The sequence below is a fragment of the Echeneis naucrates genome, chromosome 10 (genome assembly GCF_900963305.1).
Source record: "Echeneis naucrates chromosome 10, fEcheNa1.1, whole genome shotgun sequence".
NCBI classification, from domain to species: Eukaryota; Metazoa; Chordata; class Actinopteri; order Carangiformes; family Echeneidae; genus Echeneis; species Echeneis naucrates.
Genome location: NC_042520.1, coordinates 15387663 through 15411912, shown reverse-complemented (window position 1 = coordinate 15411912; position 24250 = coordinate 15387663). Strand labels below are relative to the sequence as shown.

General features: G+C 41.6%; 1 protein-coding gene across 3 annotated transcripts in view; it reads right to left on the bottom strand.

Moving 5' to 3' along the window:
- gria3b (glutamate receptor, ionotropic, AMPA 3b) overlaps positions 1 to 18811 on the bottom strand; it is a 76509-nt gene extending 57698 nt beyond the window's left edge. For all 3 annotated transcript variants that reach the window (XM_029513324.1, XM_029513323.1, XM_029513325.1), the window contains exons 1-2: positions 18631 to 18811; positions 17970 to 18128 (exon numbers count right to left, since the gene is read on the bottom strand). In XM_029513324.1, coding sequence (XP_029369184.1) covers positions 17970 to 18128; positions 18631 to 18709 — 238 coding nt within the window. In that variant the 5' untranslated portion in view covers positions 18710 to 18811. The remainder of the gene's footprint in view (positions 1 to 17969; positions 18129 to 18630) is intronic.
- Between the last annotated feature and the right edge of the window lie 5439 nt (positions 18812 to 24250).

Genomic DNA, 24250 nt, shown 5'->3' with positions numbered 1-24250 from the left:
CTCTCTCTTTCGCCTCTCACATTGTTTCTCCCATAATATCGCCCTGCTCTATCAGTCGAGCAGATACTGGTGTTGGACAAAAAAGAAAAAGAAACTATTTTGTGCTGTACAGTCAGGGGAAGAACTGCTGCGGAGAACAGCCCAGCGAGGGCTTCATCCCTGTCAATAATTAAATAAACACAAAATAACTGTTGTGCTGTAGGTGGAAATGAGGCAGACAACCTGTCTCCAACTCTGAGGAAATAACACATCAGTTAATATAATTCAATGAGTGTATGAGTGTCACCTTGAATTTGTACAATGCACATTTCTGCACAAGTCGTCAAACTGCCATGTGCATGTACACAGACTCATTAGAGGAGCTTGCATGAGGCCTGAGTGGTAAACAACACAAAGATAATTTTCTCTCATCAGCTCTTTCTCTTTTCCCTTTTTTTCCCCTTCCTCTGCAGCTAACCGTGCGTCCTCCTCCTCCTCCCCCTCCTCCCCCATTCCCTTCCTGCTCAAGGGAACCATGCATCCCATCTCCAGTTCACTGGTCAAACACACACAGTGTGCCGCCCTCATTCCCTTCTATAATCAGGACACTCGGCAGTGCTACAGGGATGTTACATTTCTGATGCATCACTTGAGATGGCTGGCCTGGAATGCTAGTTCAGAGGGATATGTGGTATCCTGCAGGCAAGCTAGGCTAATTCATTAGAAAAAAAAAAACGAAAAAGCCTTTTCATGCACTCTAAGTATGTGGGTTTCCATGCTCTTTAGCGGCCCATGAGCCAGAGCCTTGCACAGCCTTGGGAAGGGGACCAGGAACGGTAAATGTCAATGATGATTGCATCTCTTTAGCTGTTGTCTTCTTTCAACAAAACCCACATTCTTGCATTTTCTCTTTGGCTCGCCTCCTCCATTTTCTGCTTGTGTCTCCGTCTCCTTCTCCCGCTGGTCCGCTGGTCCAATGATCCTCCCCACCCCCGCCAACCTCCACCTCCACCCAACCCCAACCCGCTCTTTTTCCACCAGCTGACATCAGGACAAGCCTCCCCTGCTCTGAAGAAGGGATGCTGTCACGGGGAGATAGCTCCTAAGTGCCCTTGGGGATTGCATCAGCTCTTGTCATACAGAGATGTGAAGTGCTTCAAACCGTTAACTCAAATGGCAGACCTAGATTCTAGATCAACTCTATTGCAATGGTGCTGTGAAACACTGAAAGAACGCTGTTACTCATCCCGTCGCATCTGCATCTACAGTCCAGCACTCCAAATTATTGGCTGGGATAAATGAAGACGATTCACAAACTGTCAGTGAATTCAGTGAACTTATCTTGAAATTGTCTTGTCATGTCAGTTTTACAAAACATTATTTTGTTTTTTAGTTTTCAAAGATTTTAGTTCAAAAACTAACAATTACAGGTTCAGCACACATTACGAGTTATCACTGATGTTACATGTAAGAGCAGAAAACATTTCAATTCACTTTATAATTAATGGATATCTTGTGTAGTTTCACCTGCCTTTGCCATATAATTATATAACATGACATCAACAGAATACAATACCACAGGCTATAACACAAAGTATCATTTAATAAATAGACTTGAATCAAAATAAAAGTGTTTGTTTTATAAGTGAAAAACTGTAATAACATCTGAAATTGTTTGATTTGTTGGCGTACTAATTTGTCTCATGTGCTCTGCTCCTGCTGCCGGATCAGGAATCCCTACCACAGGTATGAGTTAGAGTGTGTGTGTTTTTTTTTAGACATTTACACACACGTTTGAATGCTGAAGGGTATGATGGATGATAGTGGGGCTCAGAGATGCTCTGTCACCAAGGCCTGCTAGTCTGGAGCTCAGCCTTCCCACATGATGAAGACAGGTTTATAACGTCCACAGTCAATTTTGATTTAAAAACTTTAGATTTTTTGAGCCTCGCACGCACATGAAGAAATGTGCTGTGCATGAGGGAGCACTGCTGTTTAACCCTTACATAAAGATTTACACATCACACTACAGCCAGGTAAAGGTATTCGAGCATGAACGTGTAGGTTTTATTGTATATACCACTGCAGATTGTGAGCACCCAACACATGTCCTTCTCTGCTTTTACATTAGTAAAAGTCACAGCAAAAAAGGTTACTGCACCATAACTTTGATGGACAGATTAGTGTGTCTGGATGGGGAATAGTTATCTGTAAAGCTGCTGGTAAAAAACAACAAGATGAATCAAACAAGTCTGTTTTTTGCTTCAGTGCTTGGCTGAACAGAAAACATGTTAAATATCACAGTAAACCAAATTCTATTCCAACATGGCAAAAGCATGTGTGAGAGTTTTATCACATTTCTTATTCACACTTACACTTTTGATCCAAAGGCAATGTGGGAGATAACACAAGGTTTATTTTTAATCAATACCATGTCTGACTGCATTGGATAAGGATTATTAGCATGGCAGAGGGATTACATTTTAATTAAATATATTAAAATTAACTTTTTGAGTTGAAGGGTCTCAAGGTAGGACAGTTACCAGGTAATACTGGTTTTTAAATGAATTTATGGGAATTTGTATGAATTTAGATGAGTCAAATTACAGTTGTTTTTTTGTTTGGTTGGGGTTTTTTTGCTATGTGCAAGTTGTGTGTCCAATTGAAAAGGACATTATGGAAATACGTGTGAAAGGATAAAATTCAAATTCTGGTTAGCTGGATTTGCATTCTCTTTGAAGCTTCAAAAATTGGACCTGAAAGTCATCCATAAGAAAACCACTTACTCCATAACATACAGTGCCTGAGCACTCAGATGGAAATCTTGTGTAAAACTACAGACCCCAGTCAGTCCATACAGGATGTCACTGAAGTTCTCTGCTGTTAGCAAGAACGACTGAATTAAAGCTGAGAATCACACCTAAATTAGGTGCTATGATTGTGTTTGCCAAATCCTTGGTTTGCAAGTGAGCTGAAGGAAGATTACTTCTACGCAAACAAAAAATGTCAGCTTTTCTAATCAACCAAATATTAATTGAAATCCAAGTCATTGAACAATTCTGAGATATGAGTGAATTCAATTGCCATAGTTTCTGTAATGATCAAGTCTTTTTAAATAAAAGAGCCAAATTGAAAAACAAATCAAACCAGGATCCAGCAGGGGGAAAAAAAGAAAAGGTTGATTGAGACATGTATAATCTACTCCTGTCTATACTATATACCAGGATATTTAATGCTTTAATGATGAAACACACTGTTAATGATATAGAAAATGTTATTTAAGATTCATCCTTCCAACGCAGCTCATGCTGATGAATCTGTGATTCCCTTTTGTGAATTACAGCTTTATAAAAAATAAAAATCTGAGGATTAGGTCTCTTCCATTGTCTGCATAGAATTTTAGCATTCCAAACCTTTGTAACATTAATAATGCCTGACACATTGAAGGTTTGACTGCTGGAAATTACCATGTATATGGTGCAGTGAAGATGAGAAACTGACCTGAGGAGCACAGTTACTGAGGTCAGATGTGCCCTACAAGCACGTACTTCCCTATCACTAGACTTCATTAACTATTCTCTTTCCTCTCATTATTCGCTGAAGCCCTTCAACCACCAGCTCCTTCCTATCTTCACCTGCCATCTTGATGTTATAGCCCTGTATTTGTGGCTGGTGAGAAATCCCCAAGGGAGTCAGTGACTCTCAACTCCATCTCCTTCTGACAGATATTTTCACCTTCAAGGTCTTTCCATGATGCTCTTGTTTCAGCATAGTACAACAGACGGTGCTCAAAAGTATTTTGCAGGTCAAAAACGGTGCCATTGCCACAGAGAAGCCAGGTCTGTAGTGATGTCCACATTATCATGGAACTGCCTTCTAGCAAAAATCATTATATAGAGCAAAAGAGCAGAAGGTTTGAACAAGAATGCTCATGAAATGTTCCCCACGTTGGCAGTATGAAAAGTTCAAAGGTGTTGGGATGGTATAGTTGCAAGACTGGATGTCGTGTTGAATAATTCTGATGGAAAATCAGCTTGCTAGGGCTCAAACAGCATGTGCAGAAATTTTGTTTTGAATGCTCCCCCATGCCCACAGTCTGCATGCTTTTTCCTTGACAGATGCAATTAAAGCCTATCTATGCAAGCAGATAACAGACCTAAACCCTTGGCCTTTGCTTCACCTCAAGAGCCGTGCTCCGAGACAATCATGTTGAGCAACCCTTTCTTCGGCAGACTCATGCAGTCCACAATTTGCTGCAATGCAGAGGTGAGAGGAGTGCTATGGGATGAGTCTTCTCCTGTCAAAGATCCTCTCACCTTCAGGAAGATGTCAGCACAGTACACAGCAAGGATGGCTGCTAAACACTGACCCTTTGAGTACAGCTGTGTGCATTTTAAGGAGGATTCGGCAGAGTATGAAACATGTAAGGCTTATGATATTCTGTAATTGGATTTCCCAGAAAGCTGGTGACAAAGTCCCTCACACAACACTAATCCTCCCAATCAGCCCTGCAGGCCTAAAGCGGGCTCTTCTTTGCAGATGAATGTGGAGCAAGAGGGGCGAATGGAGCATGAAGTGAGGAAGAGGTGAAAGATGAAGATGGGTGTTGGTTGCGCAATGTCTGTATGAGGATGCGCAGACACCAACGCGTCTCAACATGCCATCGTGTCGCCATCTCCGTAGCAGGGCATGAGATGAATTAGAGGAGTTGCAGGAGGAAAAGCGTCTGGGACAGCTGTTAACAAAAGATGAGGGAGACGGGGCTCAACATGTCAGACCACAATAACAAACATTCAGAAGTGGTCTGGGGCTCTGCCTTAAAACAAGCTAAGTAGATTAGCTTGCTGTATCACAGGAAACTGTTCGCTTTCGGACTCCATGGCACGTGTCTTTAAGAAAAAAAAAAAAAAGATAAAAGGAGAAAAGTGAAAAAAGCTCTATCAGACAGATAACGGTTTAAGAGGATGCCTCTAAAATATTCAGCCTGAGTACAGGAGAACTGGGCCTGCCTGGGTAAAGACTAGAGGTGGTATTTCAGGTACAGAGCGCTGTACCTGACTGACTTGTTTTGAATCCAATTCTGCACAGCAGGGGAAATACCTGGCAGCTGAAAATCTCTCTTGTCCCTGCTCTTATTTGGATCATTCGAAAAGAAAGCTGAATAAAGTTGGTGGCTGTCTGTCATGCGCATATATTTTTTCCCATCCATGTCAAAACAGTGGACTTTTCTTCCTGCCCCACTGCATACTGTACATCAGTCGTTTCTGTTCTGCAGTGTTCCCGGATAAACTCGTTTGCATTGTGTTAGCATCTGTTTTTTTTTTTTTTTCCCAAAACAGGACAGCAAGACACCTTGAAATTTCCATATTCTAGTTGTTTGCTCTTTTCCTCTTCTTGTGAAGAACAGTGGAATAAGTCAACAAGGACAGGTGATGGGACTAGTTGTTTAACCTTGAAGACATCACTTCAAGAATTCTCTCCCCCTTTCAGCCTCAATCCAGGTCTGGTTAAGTATGTAGAGTCCTGCACCACTTTTCATCTTATTAGCACCCTTGCTGAGATGGTGCTCCATGCCTGAATGATAACGCTGGAGGTGGCACAGAGAGAAAGAGAGATGGAAAACAGAGGGCTATGACAGTGAGATGTAATCCTATATATTTCAGAGCCCTGCCTTGTAGTCCTTTAAAATATGCCTCACTCACCTCACTTTTCTAAAGCAAATTTCCCCCCAAAAAACCAATAACAGTTCTCAGCAAGTGGCTCCACTTTAGAGCCACTTCATGTAGCAACTTGAAGAGAAGAGAGCAACAGGTTCTCTTGTATTGGACGAAAATACATGCTCTGTTTGACACTCACTACTTTTCATTATCTGCATAAACGGATCACCAATGCCAATAAGAAGGAATCTGTGTAATTTGGCCACAGTCTGATGTTTGCTAATAGGGTGCAATTTAGTCAGAGGCTACAAAATAGTTGTCAGAACAAGGATAACCTCTAACGAATGAGACACATGGTCAAATGATCAGCAAACACAAAAGTCTCTGAATTTTAAATCTGTTGCGACCAAAAGTTGACTGCAAATAGATCTTAACATAGTTTCAAACTTTTACTTTATTGCAATAAATACACGATTGTTTTAGTCCTTATCTGCCTGCCCTTTATTTGGAGCCAAGCGCTCCTCATATTCAAGGCAGAGTTATTGTGCTCCAGGTAACCAAACCTACTGGTTGCGTTACCCATCCATGTTAATTTGCCCCCGTGTGGGAGTCGTGACTGATAAGACCCTCTGAGGAAGTGAGGCTCCTGAAGATGCGTCACTTTCTGCCCATCCTGACTGGAGCACAACCTAAGAGTTTTCCAACAGGGCCAGCATCATTTTCCAACAGTAATTTCAGTTGCACAAAAACGTGTGGAAAAAAGTAGTGTGGATAGATGGGGTGGGTACAGCAAAAGTGATACTTTTTAACATTAAAACACAACAGTTAGGACACATCCTGAGACTCAGTATTTGCTTAGACAGAGCGACGGCAATGGGCTGAATATAAGGCATTGTTTTTTAAGAGGATGGAAGGAATGCATGAATGAAGTAATAGCAAAATTAATTTGGATGAGCAAGATAAGGATGGGGAGTGCCTGGAAATGTCAGTGAGGATTTGGTTGATTTCTTCACCTTATATGGAGACCATGGAGAGCATTTTGGCTTTCTTTATTTTTTAGATGTTTACCACCACATTCCAATACAGTGAAGTTCAATGAAATATAGCTTATGGTTGCTTTAATGACATAGCAATTTCATAGTTACACAGAGCTCTCTGTCGGCAGCCACCATTGGAGCCTTTTTCCATTCAGAAATAGCCCAAATGAAATTGAATCAAGAAAAATACTTTTTATTAAAACGGTTTGATGTTTTTGTGGTTTCAGACAATTGGTTCAACAAAAATGAAGCCTCAGGCACAAAAGTGCCTACACTGCACAGAATGGAAACACCAGTTTTGAATGAATGTCTCCCACTTTTTAATCAAAACCATCAAAAAGTTGAGTGTGCCATTTTGGAATAACAAAAAGGCGAGATATTTCAATACTTAAGCTCTAGATTGTGTTAACTTCTGAAAAAAGAAAAAAAAGATGGCTGGTACTGTATGCAACAAAAGGAAGCTCCCTGTGCAACAAGCTCTCACTTCAAAATACTTCATGTTACAGGACATTCTAGGGCTAAAAACTTTACTTTCAGACAAATCCCTGAAATTGGGAGTGAAATGTTTACTGACGTCTCACAAACTTTGGACACTTGAGAGCAATTTCCAAACTTAAGCCTCTTTATGCATAAAAGACCCAAAGTCTATCCCCTTACAGCTTAGGGATGGAACTTGTAGCGGCAGCAGCTAGGGCAATCAGCAAGAGGAAAATACTGTCCTCAGTTTTGACAAGAAAACGAGAGAACATAAAGCAAAGTGCCACTCCCCCTCAGCCACACCTATTTTAAGTGTCATTGTGGTAACTTAATGTCAATGTGGACATCATGCCATTTTCGATTGCTGTTCTCTTCACAGTCCCTTAAAGTGTGCAGCTCACCCCCAGAAGCACATCGAACCCCACACACCTTCTGACAGCAGGTTCTGGTTAAGTAGCCTGCTTCAGTTCAGCGTCGGAGACAGGGGAGATTGAGGATAAGAAAACTGTATCTACTTACAGTCCAGTTCCCATCACACACGGGCATTCACAAACATAGTGGTTAGTGACTTTATCTTTCCATCCTCAAACTGTGACTCTTTTCTCCACTGTTCCTTCATTCATAAACATAGCTAAGCCGCTGAACTCTCCCAAGTCCTTTTTCATCATATTCTAGCAGTGTCAAGGCTGCAAAGGGCACTGGCTTCTGAGAGAAGCTTTCTATTGAGGCCTTAGCAATGGATTCACTCCAAACGGCCTTTTCATTCTGCAGCTGCAATGGATTAGCTCTGTCATGGGTCCAGATGAAGTTTGCCTTCCCGATCTGCACACCACGCTGTGGAAAATAAAGCCAAGCCACCAAGATAAAGAAGGCAGAAAAAAAATAATAAAATTAAGGGACAGGAATCACGCTGCTGGCTACCCAATGGTCATTGATAAGAACACTTCAATATTTCATCACACAGTCATGCATGGACACACAAACATTAAGAGTGGCCTGGGAGCAACCGCCCACAGGTTTTACGTAGCCATGTGTGAAATGGCAAGATCCACACAACAGCACTCTCCGAATTAACCATTGGAGGAAGAAACAGAGGAGTGTCATGGCTGAGCAAGCACATCATGTTCACTTAACTCTCACTCATGGGGATAGTGAGCACTAAGAACAAGAGAGCCTCAGAAAGAGTAGAGGAAGACGACAACACTGTGTCAAGTGAACATGTTTTCCTTTTTACACCTAAAAATACACCTTCTTAATGAAAGTTTGACAAACGGTTACAATCATTAGGTGATGGACAGCGATGACAACCGCCTCGTCGGTGACTGAGCAGCGGATCAGTCAAAGGACCGTAGAGCTTTTCAGTCATTTACAACCAAGCAAATAATTCTGATTATTCATGGCCATTTCATTATTATTGTACTCTTTGACAGCATTTATGCAGATGTGTTCAATGTGAATCGGTGTAGATTCAAAAAGACATTGGCACTTGTTATGGGGCCAGCACAACTAAAGTGGTTTGAGTGGCTTGGGTTTGTACCTCAGGCCTCACTCAAGATTCTCTGTGATTCTGCATAATCAGCAGTTTATTCAAACACATTTACAGATCCAATGCTCTGACATTGCTACTGTCTTCAATCTTCAACTGCAATCAGAGTTGCAGTAATTGTCTATAAATTCACCCTGCCTCCAGAGGTGCTGAGCTGCATTATGTCTTTCATTACATAAGATGTGTTTAATATTAACAACAGAGCCTATTCATGGCACGGCATGGCTTATTTGCATCTCTGTATCACTGCAAGGAAAATGCTAATATCTTTCTTTTTTTCCCTCTTCCTCCTCTCCTTCAACCTCTATGCTAGAATGCCCATACACTAGTTTCACAAGGTTATGATGCTTCAGTGGCCCGGCGACCGTGAACTGTCACAAGCAATCAGTTATGATGGAGCCCTCGTTTCTGCACAGACATGCAGCTTTGGCAGGGCTCTGCTAGCGAATGCCTCTTTCGAAACAGGCCAAAAACGTGCAGATCAATCTGCTCAGTCGGCAGACGGAGAATTGGAAGCTGGAAGCGTCCTCCGCACTGGGATCCAATATTTACTAGTTGGGAGAGTCTATCATGACACTCCCTGTTGTTGTTTTGCATTCATCACAGCACCGCCCTGAAGTCCTCTTCATTTTGACGGTTTTTAGCAGAGAAATTATACTCAGCCACACGCATACAACAATAAACAGCTGATAATGCAGTCCAAGTGGACTGCCAAGATTAGACAGCACATGTGTGCCAATTAATGCTTTTCTCTGGGCTGTTGAGGAATAATAAGAAGCTCAGAAGTGTTTTCTTTCATAAGCTGTGTGACCTTGGTTAGGGCAATGCAGTCAGAGGCTCCTGCTGAGGAAAACTACAGAGTTTGTTTTTCTCTTGGGCCCAGTGAAGCTAGACCAATGCAGCAACTTCTGATGAGGCACAATGTGCTATTCTAGCTCAACTTGAGGATTACTGATTCAGTGATTACTGGCATTGTAGGGGAGTGTAGTGAATGGCCAATAGCCAGCTGAGTGTGACTGCAACTGCTGCAAGAACATAGCTATAATGGGCTTTGTGGGAGAGATTAAATATATATAAAGAGAGAGAGAGCGAAATGATAAAGACAGAAAGGGGGAGCACAAGTAAAAAATGCTGACTGAAATGTCAGCGATCTTTACTAGCGACAAGTTTTGAAAATGTGTTGCCTCTCTTCTTCACTCTAACCCTGCTTTGCAAAACTGGTGAATAAGGATAAATTACATTTTGAAATGAAAAATAATCTCTGCCACAAACTACAGGCCCGACTCTCCTTGAGAGGTTTTGCTCATGGGGGGGGGGCAGCCATTACACAGATCTGGGCTGCTGGCAGACATATCCCTGATGCACCTGAGATGAATAGTTCTCAAAAGCAGCTTGTCCCCTGTTCATTTTATTTAACATGCACCACATGCACAGGCTTTTTCTCATCATGAACAGTTTTTCCTTGCACACAGCACAGCAGCAAATGGGTTTAAAGCACCACTAAGATCTTCTGTCTCCTTCTGTGCGGTCTCTGATGGTGTTTATCACTGTTTTTTATACGGTCAGCCTTCTCCTCTTGTTCATCACAACGCACCGCTGATATCATCTTCAATAAGGGAGCACAGACTTAGGCTGTCATTGTTGAATTATAGTTCAAAATCCACCCTATTATTTGAACAGTGGTGAACAGATGTGCAGTGCATAGATGGGCTGTCATGTTGTATCATGTCTGCAAATGAAAAAGGGGCCTGATTTACGCTTTGCATTCATAGATTCCCCATAAAGCTCACATATGGGTCAGTGTTCCACATATTATTCTTGGAACGTATTCTTGTCAGTGGTTAAGGCTTTCGTTGTTTGTGACTGTCATAAATAGCCTTTACAGATGTGAAGGCCTAATTGTAAAATATTTATAAAAATTCTTAAAAGATTTATGAACAATACAATGTGTGTAGTAATACATTTAAAGTATTTCTGGCATACCAAGGTTTTTACAGAATGGATGATACTGATGAAACCATCTGTTATCATATTAATATCACAATCAATATAGCACTATAAATACATATATACATTTCCCATCCCCCCAAAAAAAGTCACACACTCGAATATTTTGTTGGACTGCCTTTAGCTTTGATTAGGGCATGCATTCGCTGGGGCATCGTTTTGATCAGCTTCTACAATGTCAGAACATTTCTCTCCGGCCAGAGTTCCATTAATTTTTCACCATGATCTTGTATTGAGAGTCGGCCTGCTACACAAAGTCTTCTCCAGCACATCCTAAAGATTCTCATGGGGGTTCAGGTCCGGACTCTGTGGTGGCCAATCCATGTGTGAAAATGATGTCTCATGCTCTCTGAACTACTCTTTCACAATTTGAGCTTGATGAATCTTTTACATCTTGGAATATACCCACGCCATAATGAAAGAAAAAAATCCATTGATGGAATAACCAGATCTTTCAGTGTATTCAGGAAGTCAGCTGACTTCATTCTTTGGGCACATAACATTGCTGAACCTAAACGTGACCAACTTCAGCAACGCCAGATCATAGCACCACCCCCACAGGCTTGTGCGATGGGTGCATCACTTCATCCGCCTCTCTTCTTACTCTGATGCACCCATCACTCTGGAACAGGGTAAAGCTGGACTCATCAGACCACATGACCTTCTTCCATTGCTCCAGAGTCCAATCTTTATGCTCCCTAGCAAATTGAAGCCTTTTTTTCCAATTAGTCTCAGTGATAAGTGGTTTTCTTAAGGCTACTCAGCTGTTTAGTCCCAATCACTTGAGTTCCCTTCACACTGTGCGTGTGAAATTGCTCTTACTTTCACTATTAAACATAACCGTGAGTTCTGCTGTTGTTTTTTTACAATCATTCAGATTTTTTTTCTGACCACATTTCTTCCTCGAAGATTATGGCTCCCCACTCTCCATCCAGTTTATAAGAATGTGATAGTTCTTAACTAAATTTTAGTAGTTTCAGTAATCTCCTTAGATGTTTGCTTTGCTTGATGCATGCCATTAACTTGACTCTTCCGAAACAGATTACCATCTTTTCCACAACTACAGGATGAGTCTTCCAACATGGCAGTTTATGAAATGAAAAGCTACTCACTGCATCATTCATTGATTCATTCATTCATTTGCTCAACCGCTTATCTGTTTCTGGGTCGTGGGGTGCTGAAGCCAATCCCAGCTCACATTGGGCGAGGGCGGGGTCTCACCCTGGACAGGTCACCGGTCCATCACAGGGCAAAGACACAGAGACCAGCAACCACTCACACCCATCCCTCCTCTCACTTGCAATTTAACACAGTTGTCACAGAAAATTGAGTAGATAGATGAAGGAAATTAATAGGAAATTCAAAGACCCCCCCCCACATACACACACACTACATCTCAGCATAGCACAAAAGACAAAAAGAAACGTAGAAAAGTAGCAATGTAAATCTATGATGTGATGTATTTTAATCCGATGGCCAAATGCACAATGTTTATAAAAGATATATGGAGATTGGAAGGAACAAAAGTAGCGAGGGAGGAAAGCTGTTGTTTCATCAAACAACATCTGCCAGCGATATTGATTCCAAGACAAATAAAGCACCGACCGCAACACTTTTCCTCAGGTTGGGTTTAAGAGGATCTTTTGATATTCTGATTAAAAATTCACTGTGTTGAATGTGCCTTAGAGTATATTCTGTGTGTTCTATTCTGAATCTCATTACAGCTTCAGCTATATGCCTGAATTTAGAAAAAAGATAAGAAAATGCAGCGGACAGCATCTCATAGACAGAAAATTAGGTCAAAATAATATTTTCCTCGGAGGTTTGGCCTTTGGAGTATTTTCAGCATGTGATTTAACCTTATGTGATCACAGCACATATTACCAGTCACTGTAATCATTCGAACAGGGCTTCAAGGAAATTATATACAATGTAGAGCCAGGACTAAATGTCTCAAGTCTTTCTCTGTATTATTGTTACAGTTACTGTAACACTTGTAGTGAAAATTTGTTTTATGTGTAATTTAACAGTAATTTTCTAAGAAAAATAATGATAATAGTGCTCTTGGACATTTTCAAACCTCAGTCAGATTATAAAATGTGACAAAAGCTCCACCCTGTCTCAGCCTCATCTTATGCTGTCAGTTGCCCCCTTCTGCTGTTGTCCTGCTCCATTCTCAGAGGCCTTCCAGCTCCCATAGCATGTAACCTCATCCAGAGCTGTTATTGTACCACTCATCTGAGTGGGACCCACACCCAGCCACCTCAGAAGGTCTTTGGAGACCGCCTGTCTTGCTGGCCATTATGTTACTGTACTGTGGCTCATGTTTCTCTGAGACACTTTTGTGCAGTCATGTTGCTTAAAAACTTGATACACAAAAGATGAAAAAAAAAAAAAAAAAGCCTTGACATGCATTTATGTTTTACTATCAATCCCAGTCGGAATGTCCTTTTCAAAAATTGAATTTTCTAGAACTGGTCTAGCTTTGTGCAGGAACAATTGCAGCTTGAGCAAGTAATAATTTTACTGTGACCTTTACTAAGGATGAATGGTGAAGTACATCATGGGAGTGTAAAACTGAGATTCACTCAGTCACAAATGCAAAGAAGAGGGAGATGTGGGTGTGTGTGTGTGTGTGTGACTGCACATGCCCACTCTGTCAGTGTAGCTCCGTGCATATCTGCACACACATGCGTACATTTGAACATGCCTGAGCATCCATAAACAAACCTCCATCTGTGCCTCCAACACAGCTGGACTGTGATGGCGTGTCCCGGTTCGACCCCCATAGCCTGAAGAAGTCTCTCTCTCACACACACACACTCGCTCAAAAACACTTATACACATACACAACACACATATACCCTCCAAGATAAGCAACCTCTAAAACATGTTTAATCAAATCCTTTTTACTCCTACTTTCTCTTACTGCAGCCTCCATCTCTACCCTCCCACTATTCAGCTTCCTTTCTCTTTCCAAGCCTTCTCTGCCATGTTTCCCAAGTCACACCTTTCAAGTTGAGTTACAGCCTGCAAGGAGAAAAAGTGTGGCACCACTACAATCACCTGAGGAGCTTCTCTCAACCATAGCCTGTCTCTGTCAGGTTGTGTGCTGCAAAAGCATGCCTCCTGTTGCTTTGTTTACCATCCATTCACACATCACCATCACCTACAACAGCCCCAGAAGCTATACACAACAATGCATGCAAAGATGGGATAAGGGCTTTTTTATCTGTGCCTCACAACATATGCCATTTGCCACATGTGATCAGTCATAGAGGAGGCCGCCAGTGTAAAGAGATATTAGTGTTTCTGGGGAACGTGCAGAGCTGGCACTGCCTGGGTGGGCATAAAGGTCAGTGGAGATGATGTTTCAAATAATGCGTTGTTTCAAGAAACAAACAAACAAACAAATAAATAAATAAATAAATTAACTAAATGTTATTGAATCTTTATGATAATCCAGATCAATGAAGCTGACATGTCCAAGTAGAAGCAGGCAGCAGTTGGGTTCCCTGCTGCATTAATGCTGCTGCCCAAATTTCCTTCACAGATGTTAGATGTTCCCGATCATGATACTGAACGTACAACATTGCACACATATTATCACACACATAACCCTGGATTATCTGCAATGCAACTCCAGCATACACAATGTGAAATCCCTTTCTGACTACTGACAATGCTAATAGCTGTAGCAAGAACTGTTAGCAGATAAGGTGACAAGGTGAAATTAACTGTTAAGAGACAGAGCTTACTTGTTTGCTTTCTTCCAATTTGAGGATTAATACCACACTCATGCCTGCACTGTAGTATGTAGCTGGAGCTCGTTAGTTTTAGCCTTACTTACTACAATAACTGAAAGAGATTTAAGCTTTATCAAAAAGCAAATTTCTCAAGATCTCCTTTAATACCCCCACCCCCCGCATCGCACACACCTTTCAGTCGCGACTTTTCTCTCGTCTTTTTCATCTTTCTCGCCTTTTGAACACACAAAGGCAATCACAGTGACTCTTGTTTTATCCTGCATTTATTTTTTTTCCATACTCTTGGGATGAGGCAGCGTTGGTATGCAGTTTTCGTGTACAGTCACGAACAGCAGCGAGAAGGTGAGCAGCACAGGCAAGGAAGCATCTGCTACTGCCAGGACCAGGAGGATTCAATAAAAGAGGGGTAGGCACATGTAAAAGGGCTGGCAGAGGGGACACAGACCATTAGCTTAATGACAGAATGAGGAATGAGGATCACGGAGATGAGATTCAAAAGCCAAGCATTGCAAAATTTTCCTTGAACAGGAATCAAGGCAAGTAATCTAATAAATAGTGTGGCACAGAGAGGTGGTTAGGGGGCTTGATGGGGGTTTTTTCTGCCTGAGGTAAGAGAAGAAGAAGAGGAAGGGTAAACAGGAGAGAAAAAGATGGCAGTATCATTAAGTTGCCTGGCTGTGACCATCAGGAACATTAATGCTGTCTGCTCTGCTTTCTTCAGACTGGTAGCCTTTGCTTTGAACTGCTCCTCTTTGAGCATACCTGACTCCGAGCTTCCACAGCTATTATGGACCCGGCACTGGTAATTACACATTTCACAATTTCTGATGTCACTTCAAAGCAACAACAGTCTTGCCACCAAAGCACATACCATGCCTCTGCAGTACAAAGCCAAGCCTTGAGGACTACTGAAGCCACACATTGTTTTGCTGCCGGTCACTAATTCAATTAATAGCAAAAGGCTTTAAACTGACTTGAAAGAAAGTTTTCTGAAATAAGACTGCACCATACCTAAGGATTTGCATATTCTGTTTCTAAAAAGCAAACTCTAACAAGTTTAATTTGAATTACTGTATGCACATCCTATTGTTCATCTCTCTTTTTTATTTTACTTTTAAAGGATGTATAGCAAATGAGGGTGAGTGATCTACATAAGTCACAGTAGATGGCTTTGGCACTCACTCTCTCCAAGAGTAAAGAAAATAAACACTGAAGCAAAATAACAACAGTAGTACAAAAAACTATTTTTAAAAAAAAGCAGTCATTTCAATGATTCTGCGAGGCCTAAGGCAGCTAGATCTCATCTTTATCGAAGAAATGAAGCTTGTCTCAAAATAGATTTACTCCCCAAACCCACATAAATGGCACTTTTGTAAAACCTTGTTTCAGATTGTTCGATCATAATATAGATGTGTGTGCCTTGTATGCACAGGTCTGAGTCATCCATGTGGGACTACTGATGACAAAGGGAATTTGAATGTCCACTAAAATAATTGTGACAGCCCGGAAAATAAACAAGCGCAATGACAAATTTAAAACTCAGAACACAGGAGGCCGTCACCTAATACAGGCTGAGTCTCAATGGCCAGGAAGCCAGCAGATAAGTGATATTTAATAACCGTCATCTCTATTTTGTTCACTACATTTGTAGAGACAATCTGAGGTGCTTGTGGACTGTTGTGAGCTCAGCATGAGCTGTCTGCTCAGCCAGACAAGAGTCTTAGTGCACCATCTAGAGAAAAGAGGTCTCACATTGTGCATTACAGAAATAAGTTTCCAAAGCAGCAACACCCTTTTGTCAAAGCTTATTGATTTTTTTTATTAATTATTTTACAATGAAAAGAGAACTCTGAGTGGTTTAAGTAGAAAAACATCTTTTTATCTAATGCAGTAGTCCAAACATTCAGCCAAATGTGGAAATTTTCAATTCGAGCACATTATTAATTGGCACATCAAAGCCGGCAAGATGCTCGTACTTAACATTATAATTACATTTGACAATAACCCTCTAAATGTTTCATCAGTAAAAAAATAAAACATTGCTTCTATGCACTGTTTTTTTTTTGTGTGTGTCATTAATGGTTCATAGTTTTTTTGCATCCGAAGTTCAGTGCAGTCCTGACACGGTGCTCTGATGGAGATGCTAAGACGTAGCAATGAGAAACGGGGCCATGGCTCCCTCAGGAACCCCTTCCTCTCACCAAAGCTCTGTCTGCCGCTGAATTTAATTAGATTTTGATATCAAGTCTTTCTCTCCTATGCTTCCCTTCTTCTTCAACATGCGTGAAATTGCACAGCACTATCTGTTATTTATTTTTCTCTCATTTTCTTATTGTTTCTTACGGATGCCTTCGTTAGGGCACTTGCAGCTCTGCTTCTTGTGATATGACGCCCTGCTTCATCTCCCTCACTGCTCAGACCCACCTCCTCTGCAGGTCTAAGCCCAACTCATTTGCTGGCATCGGTTGGGGCGCTATGGATTTTTTTTCCCCTTTCACCCAATGACAGCACGGTGAGGTGCTATGAGGGCTGGTTGCTAATGAGCTGACTCTGCAATGCTGGGGGAGATGCTCTGTAGCATAGGGGGAGTCAGAGGACAGAGCAGGCGGGGATGGTCTTGCACATGGATAGGCAGAGGGGACATTCATGTTGTGCCACACTGGGGTTACCGTTAGATGGACCAAACCCCACCAGTCACAGAGCTACGTCTCCAAAGTCGGCCATTTGGCCAAACTGAAGCTATCATTTGAAATGACACCACAGAATGGTGTTCTTCCATTTCTTCCTCTTTTCCCCTTCTGTTTCAGCTTATTTCAAGAAACCGCTGCCAAGTGGGTGTCCATAGAAAGCAAGTTATTTGTTGGACCAGCAAAAAATCAAAATAGGTGTGAACCAGTATGCCATGGAATAACCATACCAAAATATTAAAGTGCATTAAAAAAACAACACAAAACTAAATATGCTTTTATGTTAACTAATATTTCTTCTTGAACCATTCAGGTAATGTCAATCAAAGATGATAAAACACAACATTCTCCCATCAAATTTTGATTCATGCTAAGAAAAGCCATGTGACAAGTCAGTGACAGTGTTTGCGTAATTGGCCACAGTCAGTCTTCAAGGCCAGCAGGCATGTTGCCAGAGGAGTTCATTTTTTATTGTGGATTGAACGCATTGTCAAACCTTCTTTAAAACTCATGACTAATAAAACATACTACATATTTTGTGGTGGAAAACCTAAAGAATGCTATGCAAGTTGAACTGCGGGAGGAACACAGCGTACACTAGAGACATTTTGTGTTTGCAGATGTTTCTGTAATCCCCACTGGGACTTCATGAACCACGGGGGAGCATGATGAACTTCACTGCTCTCCCCCCTACATTGAGCTGTAGCCTCCATAAGCTCCATATGACTTGGACATAAATAATTCTCCTCGTTCTGCGTGGACAAGAAGCTTCGAGGCTGTGGACAGAGAGGCTGAAACAGGAGCACACTTACATGCATGGGTGACTGAAAAGCTGTTGGACGACTCGAGGTTGTCGACATTGTAGTTGAGGTGGAACGGCTTTTCAGTGGTGTTGTGGTTGGTGTTGTAGAGTTGGACAGCGAACCTGAACGCGCTGTGCTCCTGCACCGTGGAACGCATGAACAGCCCCCCTTGAAGAGATTGGAAAAATAAAAAATAATTAAAAAAAAAAAGGATCAGACAACGCTGTCACACTCACATACTTAGTCCAGTGTCAGCTCAGGACAATGTCTTATTCAGTCAGGGACTGTGGGACTCTGGCTGTCCCACAGTCATATAAAGCAGGTTCATTTTTTATATGGAAGAATAACTATCATGCATTTTGAGCAGCGCGCCTTACTCCTCAGCTCGGACTGACCGTCTTCCTTATTGTACACTCCACTTCTTTGCGCACAATCACCATCCTATCACACCGTCTACGACACACGGAGCTTAGGTCTAGTTTTCAACAATCGGCGGTTTTAAGACTGCAGTATATGTGTAAAAAAAAAAAAAATCAAGTTAGTCTCTGGCATTGCGCAGAGCTCTGCGCTCCGTTCACATCTTTTCGCTATAAAAATTGCAGGATATTACATCTGCTCTCTTCACATGCAAACAGTCCACAGCCCGTGGTAACACAACAGGAACACTTACCGATGTTAATCTGGTTGGGAAATCCTGCGTATGATCTGTCAAACAGCCACAGTAGGAACAAAACCACGCGTTGTGCCATTTTCTCCGACCTATCTGTTCAACTCCTTAAAAGGCTCGATCTAAGAAAATTCATATGTTCTGGATTGAAGTCGGGCGCGATGGAAATCCAGAGGAGAGATGATGGTCACTCACAGTGCGCCAATTAGGTTCATTGAGGTGCAGCCCAGCTGCAGAGCATTTTTTTTTTTTTTTTTTGCAACTAAGGGAGAGAGCTACAGAGAGACAGAGCGAGGGAGAGAGGAGGGTTGGGGTGGGCTGCTGGAGGGAACAGGGAGATGATCTGAACTCCGATTGGACCCGTCGCAGCGCGGGCCAGTGTTGGTCAAACTTGATCTGACGTTGAATTAAAAAGCCTCAGCCCGCCGGATGACGGCAGCTCGGAACGAGCGCGGCACTTGTCAATATTAGCCCACCGCTAGCTGAATCAATAGAAACACCGCAGTCTCAGGTGGCCGGTGATTGCGAACAGCTCGGCCACTTCCAGATGCTGCTGCATTATCCCGAAGATCAGCGGACAGCTGCGGTTATTCCCCGCACTGAGGACACGGGCGGAAAGTTCCTGTCCTGGCACAGCGAGAGGAGAGGAGCGAAAAACACAGAACTGTCTATGGTCCTGAAAATGATCACCAAAACAACTCAAGAGTCGCTTTGTGTTTGTATCTATTCTGCCTATCTGGGAAAAGCATTTAGGTGTTGTTTAGGTGTCGTGTTGTTTTGCGATAGTAATATTAATAAACTGACCGATGTCAATAAAAGCTACAACTTATTTTATTTACTTTAAAGTTTGGCTCAATCTCTAATGAAACATCTATCATTCCAGTGATTCTGCCTGAGAGAACAATTAAGGGATTACTGGCCCATTTATCACCCTCAGCAAAGCCTTTGAAAATGGAGTTTTTAATTGCACTGCAAATGGCTGAGACTTAGGCTATTGATACTGCAATGCACTGGCTTGCCTTTAACCTAGGGAACATCATGTGCCCTGTTTTACAGCATGTGCACTCACACTTTGATACCTGATCTCACAAAAATGGAAGTGACTAATAACTGTAAATTGTGCAGTGTTTCTGCTGCTATAATGCAGGAAATCAAAAGTCATTACAAAATAAACAACACAGAAGAACACAGAGCTGCATTTGCCTTGATGTCTAGGGGAGCACATTAAGACTTAACATGACCTACTGTTTGAGGATTTATGATGATGACTACAACGGTTTCTCGTATGTATTGTTCACACCATATCAAGATAACCAAGCTCATGTGTTTGAAGGCGAGCTGGTAATCATTGGCATCAATCAGGTAATGATGTGTCATGACCCCGCCATCAGAGAACGATGTTTCCTATCCAAACAGGGTCAAAGTTGATCTCTGCTCCCACAACTCACTGGGCCTCTGGGGACGAATCTGAAATGACATCCCATTGATTGGCTGGTCTCGGCAGCTTCTGTGTCAAAGCCGTAAGGAGCCAGTTATGTGACCTTCAAGGCTTAAGTCATAATGACCAATGCCAAACTGCCAACCTGCTGACTTCTTTGCTCTGCCATTCCTGCAAAAATTTTCACCACATCATTCCTGAATTAGAGATGTTGATGGTTGTTTTAGTGGAAACAGGAGGATACCCACGATGTTGTTTCACTAAAAGGTTGTATAAAATAATTAACTATAAAAATAACAAAGGAGCCATTTAATTGTTCATTTACAGTGCATGCTGCTTCCCAGTGTGAACTGAGCTAATCATGCACCATTTCAAACAGTCCTCACAATGATAAGAACATTATTCGCAACAAGGGGTGCCCAGATAGTTGTGATAAGACCTTGATATAATTGATATTAAATGGTGATGTTTGTGGTTCATTATTTGCAATTAGGACATTTGTGGACATACTGCATTATCCTCAAGGCTCAACCTCTGCTGGAATTCAATTATGTCAGGAGTCAGAAGTGTAAAAATTCACAGATATGATCTACAGTATGTGGAAACAAATAATTAAATGATATGCCTTTTTGGATTTTGAAAAAAAGGAGTGTTACTGGAGTATGTAAAATGAAAGGACTGAAATATAGATGAAAAGATGTAGTCTTTTCTCTTATGATGATGATGATGATGATGATGATGATGATGATGGCAATTCACAGACTACAGCTCAGAGCAGTGAAAACCTCACCAGCAGGAATTATTCATTTACTCCCTGCCTGCCCCTCCTAACACAATAGGATTAGATCTTCATCGCTGCCTCTTTGAGGATATGTGATCAAATAAGTTAGAGACAACAACATTTATTAAAAATGACATCATCCATCTCCATGGGAATCCACAAACCACTGGTATACTTATTTTTACATGGGATTTTCTAACAATGACGGAATCATTCTTCACACTCATCCTGGCATAAGATCACAAATTTTCTCATGATCAAACTCAGCCTCAGTCTTGTGATTATACACTAAAAATGAGATGACAACCTTTATGACTTGTTGCTATATTAGTGCTGACTGAGGCTAATGCAAATGCAGTTGACTTTATTCCACAATTATGGTTGCTATGCACTGTTTTCCATAAACATAACATTTCAATGTATGTATGCATATATGTGCATGTTTGTATATGTATATAGATGTTGTGGAGGTGTGTATGAGGAACACATATGTATGCACACTTAAGGGCAGATATTATAGACTGCTTCTACCAAGATAGATAGATTTTTTTCTTTGGGACAATAAAGCTTTTATTTTAGTTTATCTCATTAGATATCTTTTCATATCATATATCTTATTTTAAATTATCATAAATATCCATTTGGACCGGGCAGCAAGGTGGCGTAGTGGTTAGCGCTGTCGCACCACAATAAGAAGGTCATGGGTTGGATCCCGGCTCTGGGGCCTTTCTATGCGGAGTTTGCATGTTCTCCCTGTCCTCTCACCATCCAAAGACTCTAAATTGCCCGTAGGTCTGAGTGTGAGTGGTTGTTGGTCTCTGTCTGTCTCTGTGTGTTGGCCCTGTGATGGACAGGTGACCTGTCCAGGTTGTACCCCGCCCTCATCCAGTGTGAGCTGGGATTGGCTCCAACAACCCCCGTGACCAGGAAATTGAAAAGTGGTAGAAGATGGATGGATGGATGGATGGATCCATTTGGACCACATTAGTAGTATGTGAACCACCATGCATGGTTACAATATAACCACAGACAGTGTTGTAATGGCTCCAATGCTTTGGCCTGTGTTGCAAGTCATTTCCCATTCTCCTGACATTTCCTGTCTCGTCCTCTTTCCACAACAAATTATATGAAACATAATAACTCCAGATTCTATTTTGGTTTTGTAGGGATTTTAGTGGCTAATAGGTGTGGTAAAAAAAACTAGTATTTAAAACAAAAGGAAAGAGAAAAACTGGAGTGGCTGATCTTTGTGTAACAAAAATAAAATCTTTTCGTTCAAGCAATCAGCATGTACATCAGTTCAAGAGTGCAATGACTGAGATCTCTGCCTTTTATATTCAAATATTCAAAACAAGGTATTGTGTGAGTGTCACCTCTGGACATGATGAAGAGCCAATTTGAGCTTGAATTTTGTAATTTTTTCAAGCTAAAAAAAAATGTTTAAAAAAGTGTGTGTTGTAATTCCACAGAGTCATAAGTCATAAGCAGAGCCCACCAGCAGCTGCTGTGCTCAGGTTAGGTTTATCGTTTCAATGTCTAAAGTTATACAAAATCCTTTTGGCAGTGTTCCTTTGGGCTGCACTGGTGACTCCTACTGGCTGTTCAGGCATCTGCGTAGAGTTCAGTTCAAATCTGCAGGAGATTTTTTGAAACTCTGTGTGCTACACCCTCCTAGCAGAGCATCAGGTGAAAAGAACAAGGTGGCAGCTCCATGTGTATCGGGGGAGGCCTATGGCTGTGTATACCCTCCCCAGGTGAACTGCGGGAGTCAGCACAGCGGTGTCTGCAGTACATGGGGATCTGGCCTTTATCAATGGGATAAAAAGGATGAAACAGGCCAAAAAAGAAATTCAAGAAAAAGAATCAGTTAGATCTGAGTGGAGCTGGAAATAAAGATGTCACGCAAGTAAATTTGTTCTGATTTGATTATTCCATGATTGCTAGATAACATGTAGGAATAACAAACTAATTCTTCGGTGACAGAGAGAAAAAAAAACATTGGTCCCTCTTGCCCATGTCATACTGTTTTGACAAGAACACAACAGGCTTGGTGCAACACATCTGCTCCAGCTGAGAGGCTCTGCATCCGGTGACTTGCTAATACAGAACCAGGTGTTCGGATAAATTCTTAAATCTGGCGCAGATTACCTCAGGGCTTTAATCTAATGAGTTGCAACGCACCAAGTCCGCATGTTTTGAATCAATGATGATGATAATTTCAAATCCCAATTTAGTGAGATTCTCTGCCGACGTTTTGTGCAGAAGGAAAACTGCTTTTCATGAATTGAAGCACTAAAGAGCATTAAAATTCTATATATTTTCTGACTCATAATATATGATTGGAATTGGTCATGTACGACTTGACTCACCTTTTCCATTTTACCTTTTGGTGCACTGTCTCACATCAATCCCACCTGGCTGTGGAACTAAATTCAGTAATCATGGAAATGGCTTCCCCTGGTAAAAGACATAATGAAAGGGGGTGAATTAGTATTGTAGGAAAGATGCAGTTAAATAAGCATTATGCAGCTCAAACTCAATGATATTTGAAGAGCTACTCCAAGAGCCCATCAGTCTTGGCCAGATGTTGGAGCCTGATAAGAGACTGTGCTTTCAAAGAGCTTTTCTTTATTCTGTCAGTGCCTCTTCCCATGAAAGAAACTGTGGGAAGGCAATGGCCTGAGGAGATAGAAAAGCACTTGCCATTGTGGCACAGAGTCGTACAGATGTAAAGAAACAACAAATCTACATGTGTTCAAACACTGAACAATGTCAAAATCACATTTGGTTGACAAAGTCTGAAAAAAAAAAAAAAAAAATCTCCAAAGGGACAAAACTTGGCATATGTCAAGCAGGAGACCATTTCGATGGAAAAGACGCTCAGGAGGAGTCATGAACTCCCCATGAGGAAAATGAAAATGCATCATGTGATATAAGATAAATGACATGATACATTTTAGGGGACGAGGGAAAGGTGCCTACCCCAGTACATCTATTTGAATGGCACTGTGTGCGTCATGAACCCATCACGGACTTTGGCTCCACAAACACACTTTGGCCTGAGTGTGACAGAGGCAGTGTTATCAGCTGCACAGCTGACACATTTCACTCTCTTGCTTCAGGCTTTGTGCAGTCACAACCATGCGACCGCAGCAGTCAGCACGGCGTGGCGGAAAGACATCTTTACCAAATGAGCTTTAAGCTCGAAGAAGGTAACCCCTCGTTAACATACAAATATTTACTGGACAAACATGTTTATGCAGACTAGTGTGTGTGCACATGGAAAATCTCACAGGGCATTTATGGTTAATTGAGCTATGAGTGTGGGGGATCAGAAGGTTAAATATGGTCTAGTGCTGACATGATTAGCTGATTACATAGTTAATCGGGTCAATGGAAAAAAA